We start from the raw sequence: 14,869 nt of genomic DNA, 5'->3' as shown, positions 1-14,869 counted from the left end.
TACACATTAAATAGGGCAGTGTTTCCCAACTCCAGTCCTCCAGTAACCCCTACAGTACACATTAAATAGGGCAGTGTTTCCCAACTCCAGTCCTCCAGTAACCCCTACAGTACACATTAAATAGGGCAGTGTTTCCCAACTCCAGTCCTCCAGTAACCCCTACAGTACACATTATGTAGGGCAGTGTTTCCCAACTCCAGTCCTCCAGTAATCCCTACAGTACACATTATGTAGGGCAGTGTTTCCCAACTCCAGTCCTCCAGTAACCCCTACAGTACACATTATGTAGGACAGTGTTTCCCAACTCCAGTCCTCCAGTAACCCCTACAGTACACATTATGTAGGACAGTGTTTCCCAACTCCAGTCCTCCAGTAATCCCTACAGTACACATTATGTAGGGCAGTGTTTCCCAACTCCAGTCCTCCAGTAACCCCTACAGTACACATTATATAGGGCAGTGTTTCCCAACTCCAGTCCTCCAGTAACCCCTACAGTACACATTATATAGGACAGTGTTTCCCAACTCCAGTCCTCCAGTAATCCCTACAGTACACATTATATAGGGCAGTGTTTCCCAACTCCAGTCCTCCAGTAACCCCTACAGTACACATTATGTAGGGCAGTGTTTCCCAACTCCAGTCCTCCAGTAACCCCTACAGTACACATTATATAGGGCAGTGTTTCCCAACTCCAGTCCTCCAGTAACCCCTACAGTACACATTATATAGGGCAGTGTTTCCCAACTCCAGTCCTCCAGTAATCCCTACAGTACACATTATGTAGGGCAGTGTTTCCCAACTCCAGTCCTCCAGTAACCCCTACAGTACACATTATGTAGGGCAGTGTTTCCCAACTCCAGTCCTCCAGTAATCCCTACAGTACACATTATGTAGGGCAGTGTTTCCCAACTCCAGTCCTCCAGTAATCCCTACAGCACACATGTTTGTTGTAGCCCTGGACAAACACACCTGATTTAACTTGTCAACTAATCATCAAGCCGTCAATGAGTTGGATAAAAAATACAATGAATTGTGTTAAGTAAAATTATCCTCTTGGGAAATGGTTAGATATTACTGTGAGCCTATAATAATGGCACATTCAAATTCAACTCTAATTTTGAAGAAGGAAAACAAAATAAAATTCAAGGAAAACATTCGATAACTCAATAGTATAAGGTTGAGAAGTTTGAGCCATATTCAGCGCAGAGTACAACATAATAACACGTCGCAGATATAAATGGAATGTATAGGCCTGACACTAGGCTACTCTTCCGGTCTACAATATAGACCTATCTGTTCTACCGATCGCTTTTCTAGATTCGGCACAGTTGCGCCCTCTATGAATGACCCACGCTTCTGTACGCATTCACACAGCTCCTGGAATCATGGCGGACGCTCACAGCAACAACAATCATGTCCCTGTTTTGCTTTCATTTTCGGCGTTTTCGCGGCCGTCCTCTGTGCCTGTTGGTTCTGGATATGAAGTGCTCATTCAAAAGTTTTTGTCACTCTACGGACGCCAGATTGACCTCCATCGTAAATTCATGATTCAATTGTATTCGGACGAGTGGGCACAGTACATTGATTTGCCGAAAGGATTCATCATATCTGAGAAATGCAAGCTACGATTTGTACCTTTGGAAACGGATGTAAGAATCTACCGCTTCGTCTTTTCATTGCAAATGTTGTATATAATGATGCACATTATCGCCCCAAAAGTCAAAACATACTAACTTACAGTACTTTGACAAATTGAATTGGTTTCATAGAGACTGAGTTGAAAACGGTTCACTGCAATACGTTGTAACTTGGCCTACTTGTCAGTAATATGGTCGCTGTCACAAATGCCCAATTTCTTGTAGGCTACATGTCCAAAATGGTAGAGAAATACTAGCTATCATCCAACATTCATTACAGTATTTAATTTAGGTTGCCATATTTCATATTTATTAAATGTATATTGAATTAGTTTACATAATTATAAAGTCTGTACTGTACAGTAGGTGTTAGTGAAAAGAGATGCATGGAAATGATCAACTTGGTGTAATTGTTTATTTAACCTAATTGTTCTACTGTGAAAATCGAAGCCTTGGAGTCTACTAATATAACTTTCTACATAAGTTACTGTATACGGGAAATGAATCATTTTATTTGGCTACAGTAGGCTATTTTACCAATACACCCTATTTATTGTGAACTGGCCAAAACAAACGTAGACTTGTATCATTATCACTATGTATCTTGTATTTGTGTATCACTAATACAGTAGTAGCCTGAGCTAAATAATCATACAAAATGCATAATATTTTCTTTTGAGTAGTAGGGCTACAAACACCAACAATATTGCCTAAAAATGACGTGCACAAGTTGCCATTGTAAACCATCAAAGCTGTAATTGTAGTGTGACTGACAAAAATGGGATGTGGGTCGTTCTTGAATTGCGGTAGCGTTTGTGAATGGCATTCTGGGGGAAGAAACGTAAGGTTCTTGTATATCTTTGTAATGAATGATTTTCAAGGCGCTAACATCAAAGTTCATGAAACTGAGGGAGTATATATTCGCCTTTGTTTTCATTGGTCTATACAATATATGAAATACTTTTCACTTCCTAGCATTACAAACAATTGAAAGATATCTCTAAATCCCCAAAACATGTCACTACAACGCTACACATCACCACTGGGACAAGCCAATTTGCTTACCCTAACTCCTTTAAACCGTGCATAAGTTTTATAGCATAAAGGACTTGCATAATGTTTGATCGTATACCCTGCATGCACAATTATTAGGCAAATTGTATTCCTCAGGATTCATTTTATTGTTGAACAAACACAATGCCGTCATTCAATCCAAAATGTTATTGAACCTCAAACCTGAATGTTTAACAAAGGAAAAGTGAGTTTTGTCTTTCTCAGAGGAATATATAAGTGTGCACAATTTATTAGGCAACTATTAGTGTGCACAATTATTAGGGAACTAAATTACAAAAATAATTTCTCCAAACTCACTTGTTTATTCTCAATTTTTAGAGTAAGTGTATCAAATAAGTAACACAAAATGACAATTAAATAAAATTGTTGGACTATAGAAGTTATTGTACACAGACAGAACTTGGCGCCAACGGAGATGGCAGCATCGCGACTAGATCACTGGCAAGTCTTACTGTCCAATGTTTGTTAAAAGATGGTCATAAATACATTATGATACACTATAATTAATTATGAATGTAACTTAGAAATGCCTCATGTTGTCAGTTCAACTGTCGTACCCCATCAGAACCCAAAATGTAAGCTTGTTTTACTCCCAATATTTGTAAACAAACACTGTATAAGCGTCAAAACATGGTTAAAATGATATGTTTGATATCATGGATGCTTTGTTATTGTTCCAATTAAGGACTCTTTGACTAAAAAAAGCATGATCAATGGTGAATCTCCATTTAAAAGGCTTTTTTTAGTCCGGGGCTTAATGTGTCTGGTGAACTGGAACTAGATGTTTCAAATCTTATTGTACGATTACAACCAAATTACAGAGAGACAGTGGCAAACTATTCACTCAACCCTGAGAAATGTCTTCGTCGTGATGTCACAATACTATTTCTCCCTTCCTTATTATAATAGCAATAGTGATATTAAAGATATGTTCATTAAATGAATACTCTGCCGCGCCATTGAGATATTAAAAAGAGATGAAGGGAAATGCCTGAGTAATACTGGGCTGAGCTGTTACAACGATAGGATTACAAACATGTCGCTAATTTAATTATGTTTTCAACTTGTCATTAAGCTATAATCTACTGAATATACAACAGCTGAACCAAACCAGAATGTTCAATTTGATCATTTCTATTATACTGTAGATACCATATTTCATAGTACATCAAATATTACGATTAAGATTCCTTTATTGTCCAATTTTACACAAGGCTTCAATGGAAATCCGTCTTCCACTTTATCCCAACTCCTCTGAAAGACACACATATTCAATTTTACGATAAATACTTATTTCTTCTCAAAGACAAAGCAGTCAACTAAGCTCAGTCATTGATAATGTAGACTAAATATAAAACTATGATGGCAAAACCATAAATCATTATATTGTTTTATATGCAGGTGACAATACTGGGGAACCTGATCCCAGCCACCACGGTTTTCTTCTGCTGTGACATGCAGGAAAGATTCCGCCCAGCTATCAAGTACTTCGGTGACATCATCAGTGTGGGACAGAGACTGGTAAATTGACCCCCTTTTCATACACCCTTGTTAATTTACATTTAAACAATATTTATGTACAGTACAAGCCAAACGTTTGGACACATCTACTCATTCCAAGGTTGTTCTTTATTTTTTACTATTTTCTACATTGTAGAATAATAGTGAAGACATCAAAACTATGAAATAACACATATGGAATCATGTAGTAACCAAAAAAGTGTTAAACAAATCAAGATATATTTTATATTTGAGATTATTCAAAGTAGCCACCCTTTGCCTTGATGACAGCTTTGCACACTGCGTCCTGACAAAATAAAAAGTGAGCCTATCACAAAAATGAAAATAAATGTCAAGAAAACTGTAGGCAGTTAGACCATTATTTATCATTACTGCACATCAGAGGCATGGAAAAATGGGCAAATGGACTTGAAAATGGGTGGTATGGCGGCAGCCTGGTCTCAGAGCATTTCATATTATTCTGTATGTAAACCCGAGGCAATGCATTTAGTATGATATATTACATTTCGTATGGTATGTATTCATTTGTGGATGTCCATCAACCATTTCATATGATAGGCTATTTTATGAATTACAATTTGTATTATATGTTACACATTAGCAAAACGCACAATATGTTACAAATTTGCTAAAAGTACTATATGTTACGAATTCTAGCTAGGTGTCTAACGTTAGTTAGCATTAAGAGAATTTAAAATGCCAAGAGTGTGCAAAGATGTCAAGGCAAAGCGTGGCTACTTTGATGAATATAAAATATATTTTGATTTCTTTAACACTTTTTTTGGTTACTTCCATATGTGTTAATTCATAGTTTTTATGTCTTCACTACTATTCTACAATGTAGAAAATAGTAAAAATTAAGAAAAACCCTTGAATGAGTAGGTGTGTCCACACTTTTGACTGGTACTGTAAATATACACTACCATTCAAAATTTAGGGTCACTTAGAAATGTTGTTGTTTTTGAATGAAAAACAAAAAGAATTGTCCATTAAAATAACATCAAATTGATCAGAAATACAGTGTAGACACTGTTAATGTTGTAAATGACTATTTTTAGCTGGAAACGGCAGATTCTTTTATGGAATATCTACATAGGGGTACAGAGGTCCCTTATCAGCAACCATCACTCCTGTTCCAATGGCACGTTGTGTTAGCTAATCCAAGTTTATCATTTTAAAAGGCTAATTGATCGTTAGAAAACCCTTTTGCAATTATGTTAGCACAGCTGAAAACTGTTGTTCTGATTAAAGAAGCAATAAAACTGTCCTTCTTTAGACTAGTTGAGTATCTGGAGCATCAGCATTTGTGGGTTCGATTACAGGCTCAAAATGTCCAGAAACAAATAACTTTCTTCTGAAACTCGTCAGTCTATTCTTGTTCTGAGAAATGAAGACTATTCCATGCGAGAAATTGCCAAGAAACTGAAGATCTCGTACAGCGCTGTATACTACTCCCTTCACAGAACAGCGCAAACTGTCCCTAACCAGAATAGAAAGAGGAGTGGGAGGCCCCGGTGCAGAACTGAGCAAGAGGACAAGTACATTAGTGTCTAGTTTGAGAAACAGACGCATCACAAGTCCTCAACTGGCAGCTTCATTAAATAGTACCCGCAAAACACCAGTCTCAACGTGAACAGTGAAGAGGCGACTCTGAGATGTTGGCCTTCTAGGCAGAATTGCAAAGCCATAATAATAATAATAATAATAATTTACATTTCCTGTTGCTGCAGGATTATTTTCCTTCTGTTGAAAACTGGCTCAAATTAAGTTCCTACATCTGTATATGACATTTATATATTCCCCTCTCCCTCCATCCCCTCTACTGTGTAGCTTCAGGGGGCTCGTATCCTGGGGATTCCCGTCATCGTGTCGGAGCAGTACCCCAAAGGCCTGGGTAGCACGGTGCAGGAGATGGACCTTGCTGGAGCCAGGCTGGTGTTCCCTAAGACCAAGTTCTCCATGGTGCTGCCTGAGGCCGAGGCAGCCCTGGCCGACCTGCCGGGCGTCCGCAGCGTGGTGCTGTTCGGGGTGGAGGTAAGGTTCAGAGAGAGGGAGACTGTCCTTGAATTGCAAATCGACTCCCAGACTGTACGCCGTTTGCACTTGTGGAGATATGAGAGGGTGTGATAGCTGTAGGGAATAGAGAAAGATGGAGCTCCCACCATATTGCTTACACCAATGGTTCCCAACCTTTTTTGAACCGTGGCACACCTCAAAGGGATAAAGCATTCGGTTGCACACCTAACATTTCCCGATTTTAAATTATTTAGTGGTAATGACCTCCATCTGATCAATACTTTAATAATAAAAAGATTAAATAGCGTTAATTTGAAATATTTTGATCGTTTTCATATACTGAACAAAAATATAAATGCAACATGTAAAGTGTTGGTCCCATGTTTCAAGAGCTGAAGTAAAAGATCCCCAAAAATGTTCCATATGCACAAAAAGCTTATTTCTCTCAAATTGTGGGCACAAATCTGTTTACATCCCTGTTAGTGAGCATTTCTCCTTTGCCAAGATAATCCATCCACCTGACAGGTGTGGCATATCAAGAAGCTGATTAAACAGCATGGTCATTACACAGGTGCACCTTGTGCTGGGGACAATAAAAGGCCACTCTAAAATGTGAAGTTTTGTTACATAACACAATGCCACAGATGCTTCAAGTTTTGAGGGAGCGTGCAATTGGCATGCTGACTGCAGGAATGTCCTCCAGGGCTATTGCCAGAGAATTTAATGTTGATTTCTCTACCATAAACCGCCTCCATCATTTTAGAGAATTTGGCAGTATTTCCAACTGTCCTCACAACCACAGACCACGTGAAAGCACGCCAGCCCAGGGGGAAAACTAATTCTGATTACCTGGGCCTGGCTCCCGAGTGTGTGGACCTATGCCCACCCATGGCTGCGCCCCTGCCCAGTCATGTAAAAACCATAGATTAGGGCCAAATGAATTTATTTCAGTTGACTGATTTCCTTATATGAACTGTAACTCAGTGAAATCGTTGACATTTTTGCATGTTGTTTTTGTTCAGTATAGTTCCTTACTCATGATTAATTTGTGTGTAACCATTTAAGAGTGTCCCGCGAATCCACGGTAGCAAGAAAAAAATGTATCTCTGGTAAAGTAGGTCTTTAATTTTGAACGGTTTGTGGTGCTAGAGATGAGTGGTTTTCTACATTCTAAAGATACAAACCATAGACACAAAGTCATGCTCCTTTTTCTTTCTGTAGCAGAGGCTGTGCTACAGCTAAGCCTAATCAGACTTGCCTGTGCTAATGTTTTTCACATGATACAAATGACTTTGATCGTAATGCACACACCTTTAAATGATACAAATGACTTTGCTCGTAATGCACACCCCTTTAAATTATACAAATGACTTTGCTCGTAATGCACACCCCTTTAAATTATACAAATGACTTTGATCGTAATGCACACCCCTTTAAATGATACAAATTACTTTGGTCGTAATGCACACCCCTTTAAATGATACAAATGACTTTGGTCGTAATGCACACCCCTTTAAATGATACAAATGACTTTGATCGTAATGCACACCCCTTTAAATGATACAAATTACTTTGATCGTAATGCACATCCCCTTTAAATGATACAAATGACTTTGATCGTAATGCACATCCCCTTTAAATGATACAAATGACTTTGGTCGTAATGCACATCCCCTTTAAATGATACAAATGACTTTGGTCGTAATGCACATCCCCTTTAAATGATACAAATGACTTTGATCGTAATGCACATCCTCTTTAAATGATACAAATGACTTTGGTCGTAATGCACACCCCTTTAAATGATACAAATGACTTTGGTCGTAATGCACACCCCTTTAAATGATACAAATGACTTTGATCGTAATGCACATCCCCTTTAAATTAAACAAATGACTTTGATCGTAATGCACATCCCCTTTAAATGATACAAATGACTTTGATCGTAATGCACACCCCTTTAAATGATGCAAATGACTTTGATCGTAATGCACATCCCCTTTAAATGATACAAATGACTTTGATCGTAATGCACACCCCTTTAAATGATACAAATGTAACAACAGCCTGAGCACACTGGACTTGAAACAACCACACAGATGTAACCATGTGACGTGTAATGGTTTATCTGACCGCCACTAGGCTCCCAAATCAGATTCCCGGTGCATCCCACAGGTCACGTTTATAAGTGAATGTTCCAGAAAATAATAATAATATCAAGATTAGGAAAAGTTTTGCAGTACTCCTGAGAGTTCCTCAAGGCACACCAGTGTTAAAAACCACTGGTTTACACAGTGGTTTTGGGAGCCTAGTGGGAGCCTAGTAATCAAATGGCTACCCGAACTATTTGCATTGTGTGCCCCCCCAAACCCCTCTTTTACGCTGCTGCTACTCTGTTTATCATATTTGCATAGTCACTTTAACTTTACATTCATGTACATACTACCTCAATTGGCTCGACCAACCAGTGCTCCCGCACATTGGCTAACCGGGCTATCTGCATTGTGTCCCGCCACCCGCCAACTCCTCTTTTTACGCTACTGCTACTCTCTGTTCATCATATATGCATAGTCACTTCAACCATATCTACATGTACATGCTACCTCAATAAGCCTGACTAACCGGTGTCTGTATGTAGCCTCGCTACTGTATATATCCTCTACTGTACATAGCCTCACTACTGTTAATTTTTACTGTTGTTTTATTTTTTTACCTACCTATTGTTCACCTAATACCATTTTTGCACTATTGATTAGAGCCTGTAAGTAAACATTTCACTGTTGTATTCGGTGCACGTGACAAATAAACTTGTACTCAAATTGTATAGGGGAGACTGTCTACACATTGCCGCCATCTAGGGGTGTAGTCTAGTGGTACAGTTGATTGGACAGCAGAGAGTGAAATCCCAGTACTGTACAATTAGAACGTATGCACTTAATAACCAAAGATATGTCCTTATTAGTAGCCATTTTTGTCATCAGGACTTTGAACATAGCTCTTCCTATAAGTAACCCAGACCTCCTGTGTTGTCTGTCTCAGACCCATGTGTGCATCCAGCAGACAGCCCTGGACCTGCTAGCAAGGGGTTTCGAGGTGCACATGGTGGCAGACTCCACCTCATCCCGTAGCATGATGGACAGAATGTTTGCACTGGACGTAAGTATCATATTTTCGTGTATTTATTTAAATGTATATTTTAATATTTACTTTTATTTAACCTTTTTATTTAACTAGGTAAGTCCGTTAAGAACAAATTCTTATTTTAAAACGACGGCCTACCCCGACCAAACCTTCCCCTGACCAGGACGACGCTGTGCGCCGCCCTATGCGACTCCCGATCACGGCCGGTTGTGATACAGCCCAGGATCGAACCAGGGTCTGTAGTGACACCTCTAGCACTGAGATGCAGTGCCTTACACCGCTGCGCCACTCGGGGGGCCTTGTATACATATTTGCATAATATCATGAAAGTGTCATATGTAAACATCACAGGGGTCTCCAACATGGTAGCTCGTTGGCTGTCAATGAGAATTAATCAGTAATATTACGTGATTTCATGTGAACACAGAATGCTGCAAAGTAAAAAGCAGCAGGTATTGGTATCGCGATAAGACGGCTCTGCTAGGTTAGCTAAGGGATATTGAGTGAATAAGCTATTTGACTCTATTTTCATCAAATATATATGCTGCTGAAAACATTTCTACAAGTTATTTTCAACGTTTTTATGGTGAAAGATGGTGCTTCTAACAACGATCCATTTCAACAATTCCAGTTCAGTTCCAGTCAATTCAGGAAGTACACAGACTTTTTTCCCCCCAATGCATTTCAATTAGTAAAATGTTGAATTGGGATTTGGTTTACTTTCTGAATTGAAATGGAAGTGACCTCAACCCTGCTACTAACAACAATACATGAAGAGTGTGAGTAGCTCGGATATTTAACTTGTACAGTATGAAGACATTCTTCTAAAAGAAAAGGTTGGAGAGCAGCACCATGCAGCATCATCACGCAGCAGCATCACCACCACGCAGCATCACCACCACGCAGCATCACCACCACGCAGCAGCATCACCACACAGCATCACCACCACGCAGCATCACCACCACGCAGCATCACCACCACACAGCATCACCACCACGCAGCATCACCACCACGCAGCATCACCACCACGCAGCATCACCACCATGCAGCATCACTACGCAGCATCACTATGCAGCATCACTATGCAGCATCACTATGCAGCATCGCCACCACGCAGCATCACCACCACACAGCATCACCACCACGCAGCATCACCACCACGCAGCATCACCACCACGCAGCATCACCACCACGCCGCATCACCACCACGCGGCATCACTATGCAGCATCACTATGCGGCATCACTATGCAGCATCACTATGCAGCATCACTATGCAGCATCACTATGCAGCATCGCCACCACGCAGCATCACCACCACACAGCATCACCACCACGCAGCATCACCACCACGCAGCATCACTATGCAGCATCACTATGCAGCATCACTATGCAGCATCACTATGCAGCATCGCCACCACGCAGCATCACCACCACGCTGCAGCAGCATCACCACGCTGCAGCAGCATCACCACGCTGCAGCAGCATCACCACGCTGCAGCAGCATCACCACGCTGCAGCAGCATCACCACGCTGCAGCAGCATCACCACGCTGCAGCAGCATCACCACGCAGCAGCAGCATCACCACGCTGCAGCAACATCACCACGCTGCAGCAGCATCACCACGCTGCAGCAGCATCACCACGCAGCAGCAGCATCACCACGCAGCAGCAGCATCACCACGCAGCAGCAGCAGCATCATCACGCAGCATCAGCATCACCACGCAGCATCACTATGCAGCAGCAGCATCACCACGCAGCATCACCACGCAGCAGCAGCATCACCACGCAGCAGCAGCATCATCACGCAGCATCAGCATCACCACACAGCAGCAGCATCACCACGCAGCAGCAGCATCACCACGAGCATCAGCATCACCACGCAGCATCACTATGCAGCATCACTATGCAGCATCACTATGCAGCATCACTATGCAGCATCACTATGCAGCATCGCCACCACGCAGCATCACCACCACACAGCATCACCGCCACTCTGCAGCATCATCACCACTCTGCAGCAGCATCGCCACGCTGCAGCAGCATCACCACGCTGCAGCTGCATCACCACGCTGCAGCAGCATCACCACGCTGCAGCAGCATCACCACGCTGCAGCAGCATCACCACGCTGCAGCAGCATCACCACGCAGCAGCAGCATCACCACGCTGCAGCTGCAGCACCATGCAGCATCACCACGCTACAGCAGCACCATGCAGCATCACCACGCTACAGCAGCACCATGCAGTATTGCCATATGAACCTATATCAATATTCCATGTTCTACCTACCGCCATTGTGCCTTTGAGCAAGGCACTTCAAACTGATCTGGGGGCGTTTGGCTCTGACCCCAACCTCTCTCTGGCTCTGACCCCAACCTCTCTCTGGCTCTGACCCCAACCTCTCTCTGGCTCTGACCCCAACCTCTCTCTGGCTCTGACCCCAACCTCTCTCTGGCTCTGACCCCAACCTCTCTCTGGCTCTGACCCCAACCTCTCTCTGGCTCTGACCCCAACCTCTCTCTGGCTCTGACCCCAACCTCTCTCTGGCTCTGACCCCAACCTCTCTCTGGCTCTGACCCCAACCTCTCTCTGGCTCTGACCCCAACCTCTCTCTGGCTCTGACCCCAACCTCTCTCTGGCTCTGACCCCAACCTCTCTCTGGCTCTGACCCCAACCTCTCTCTGGCTCTGACCCCAACCTCTCTCTGGCTCTGACCCCAACCTCTCTCTGGCTCTGACCCCAACCTCTCTCTGGCTCTGACCCCAACCTCTCTCTGGCTCTGACCCCAACCTCTCTCTGGCTCTGACCCCAACCTCTCTCTGGCTCTGACCCCAACCTCTCTCTGGCTCTGACCCCAACCTCTCTCTGGCTCTGACCCCAACCTCTCTCTGCCTCTGACCCCAACCTCTCTCTGCCTCTGACCCCAACCTCTCTCTGCCTCTGACCCCAACCTCTCTCTGCCTCTGACCCCAACCTCTCTCTGGCTCTGACCCCAACCTCTCTCTGGCTCTGACCCCAACCTCTCTCTGGCTCTGACCCCAACCTCTCTCTGGCTCTGACCCCAACCTCTCTCTGGCTCTGACCCCAACCTCTCTCTGGCTCTGACCCCAACCTCTCTCTGGCTCTGACCCCAACCTCTCTCTGGCTCTGACCCCAACCTCTCTCTGGCTCTGACCCCAACCTCTCTCTGGCTCTGACCCCAACCTCTCTCTGGCTCTGACCCCAACCTCTCTCTGGCTCTGACCCCAACCTCTCTCTGGCTCTGACCCCAACCTCTCTCTGGCTCTGACCCCAACCTCTCTCTGGCTCTGACCCCAACCTCTCTCTGGCTCTGACCCCAACCTCTCTCTGCCTCTGACCCCAACCTCTCTCTGGCTCTGACCCCAACCTCTCTCGCTCTCTCGCTCTCTCTCTCTGCTTATTTATAAAACCCTCTTAGGCCTCACTCCCCCCTATCTGAGATATCTACTGGAGCCCTCATCCTCCACATACAACACCCGTTCTACCAGTCACATTCTGTTAAAGGTCCCCAAATTACCCACTTCCCTGGGTCGCTCGTCTTTTCAGTTCGCTGCAGCTAGCGACTGGAACAAGCTGCAAAAAACACTCAAACTGGACAGTTTTATCTCAATCTCTTCATTCAAAGACTCAATCATGGACACTCTTACTGACAGTTGTGGCTGCTTTGCGTGAGGTATTGTTGTCTCTACCTTCGTGCCCTTTGTGCTGTTGTCTGTCCCCAATACTGTTTGTACCATGTTTTGTGCTGCTACCATGTTGTTGTCATGTTGCGTTGCTATCATGCTGTGTTGTCATGAGTTGATGCCATGCTATGTTGTTGTCTTAGGTCTCTCTTTATGTAGTGTTGTCTCTTTTGTCGTGGTGTGTTTTGTCCTATTTATTTATTTATTTATTTAAATCCCAGCCCCCGCCTTTTGCCTTTTGGTATGCCGTCATTGTAAATACGAATTTGTTCTTCACTGACTTGCCTAGTTAAATAAAGGCTACATAAACAATAATAATCTCTTTCTATCTCTCTCAGCGAATGGCTCGCACCGGGATCATTGTCACCACCAGTGAGTCTGTCCTCCTCCAGCTGGTAGGCGACAAGGAGCACCCAAAATTCAAGGAGATCCAGAATATCATCAAGGCCAGCGCACCTGAGTCTGGCTTGCTTTCCAAGGTCTAGACATGGTGGAAAAGGTAGAATGTGTCCTTGTCCACTGATCCCAGATATAGATATGGGTTCAAATTCTCATAGTGGTTAAGGATAGAAGTTAGATGTAGAGTAGTCTGATCCTAGATCTGTGGTTAAATTACTATGTAATGGTTAAGGTTAGGATTGAGGGTAGGGATATCTGTGGTTAGGGACAACTTCTACCATCAAGCAGTGACAGAGAACCAACAGGAATCAAGAGGTTTAAAGGGGCGATCTGCAGTTGCTTAATCTATTTTTGGAATTATAATTTAATTATATGTACCCATTGATTCTTGAGGAATATAACTTGGAAATTCCTCATGAGCTTAATTCAGCTCTCACAGTCCATGAGAACCCAAAATATAACCTTATTTTACTCCAATGTTTGACAACAACAAACACTATATAGCCTCATATATATTGCATCCATAGCTCTGTCTATGAATTTGAGTGGTTACACTTCACCAGCCCCATCCCTTATCTTTTTTCTTGCTGATTTGACGCTTTAAGGTGAATTGGGAGATGGACCAGTTTTCTTTCAGTCCTGGTCTGGGAAGGGGATGGACCAGTTCTTCTTCAGTCCTGGTCTGGGAAGCCCATTACGTATGCAGCATTTCACTCCAGCTGGATTAAATATTGTGAAAATCTAACCTTCTTGTAGGGAAGGACTTGTCTTGAACTGAAAGTGCACATTGAGGTGATGTCATAGGACCAGTACATTTCCACTGACCAGTTTCATGTGGGTTGATAAACATACACACTGAGTCTCGGACTTGGGAAACCTTGGCTGGGCTATTTTGGTACCAATGATATTAATGCACTGAGCTTTCTAGCCTGCCTGCGCACATGGGTGATTAAGTGCTTGCTTCTTGTGACTAGTATATTGTATGTGAGTCAGGGTTTGATGTAGAAAAATGAATAAATATCATATATTTCCTCAACAGCTCACAGTATGACAGTAATTCGTAATTGTACTTCCTCGTCTATTTTTATTATGTGTTCACTGCCGTATTCTCTTATCTGCCTGTAATGAAAAGGGGGAAATAAATATAAGAAATTGTTGAGACAATTCTTTGATCTAGTTCTTACCTTTTAGTTGGTCCTAAACCATGAAAATAAAACACTGCACAAAAGGCTTATTACACTAGCAAGCCTCATCGTAAATGATAAAAATCCCTCAATGCCGAAAGTGTGTGCAAGCGTGTGAGACTACAGTACCTATCTGACTCTGGTGTCTACAGTACCTATCGGACTGTTTGGTGTCTATAGTACTTATCTGAC

The 14,869-nt window shown here is 42.8% G+C and overlaps 1 protein-coding gene across 2 annotated transcripts; it reads left to right on the top strand.

Moving 5' to 3' along the window:
* The first annotated feature begins 1,321 nt into the window (after nucleotides 1–1,321).
* isoc1 (isochorismatase domain containing 1) lies at nucleotides 1,322–14,657 on the top strand. 2 transcript variants are annotated; one of them, XM_055875551.1, is made up of 6 exons: nucleotides 1,322–1,649; nucleotides 4,113–4,232; nucleotides 6,063–6,266; nucleotides 9,288–9,404; nucleotides 13,433–13,593; nucleotides 14,099–14,657. In XM_055875551.1, exons 1-5 carry the CDS (start codon nucleotides 1,344–1,346, stop codon nucleotides 13,577–13,579), a joined length of 894 nt encoding a protein of 297 aa, XP_055731526.1. In that variant the 5' UTR covers nucleotides 1,322–1,343; the 3' UTR covers nucleotides 13,580–13,593; nucleotides 14,099–14,657. The 2 variants fall into 2 exon arrangements, with proteins under 2 accessions (XP_055731526.1, XP_055731525.1); XM_055875550.1 differs by having other exon boundaries at nucleotides 13,433–14,657.
* The last annotated feature ends 212 nt before the right edge of the window (nucleotides 14,658–14,869 follow it).

This window comes from Salvelinus fontinalis, chromosome 21 (genome assembly GCF_029448725.1).
Source record: "Salvelinus fontinalis isolate EN_2023a chromosome 21, ASM2944872v1, whole genome shotgun sequence".
In the NCBI taxonomy this organism is placed as follows: domain Eukaryota; kingdom Metazoa; phylum Chordata; class Actinopteri; order Salmoniformes; family Salmonidae; genus Salvelinus; species Salvelinus fontinalis.
The sequence above is the reverse complement of the archived record's forward strand: the minus strand, read 5'-3'. Positions and strand labels throughout refer to the sequence as shown.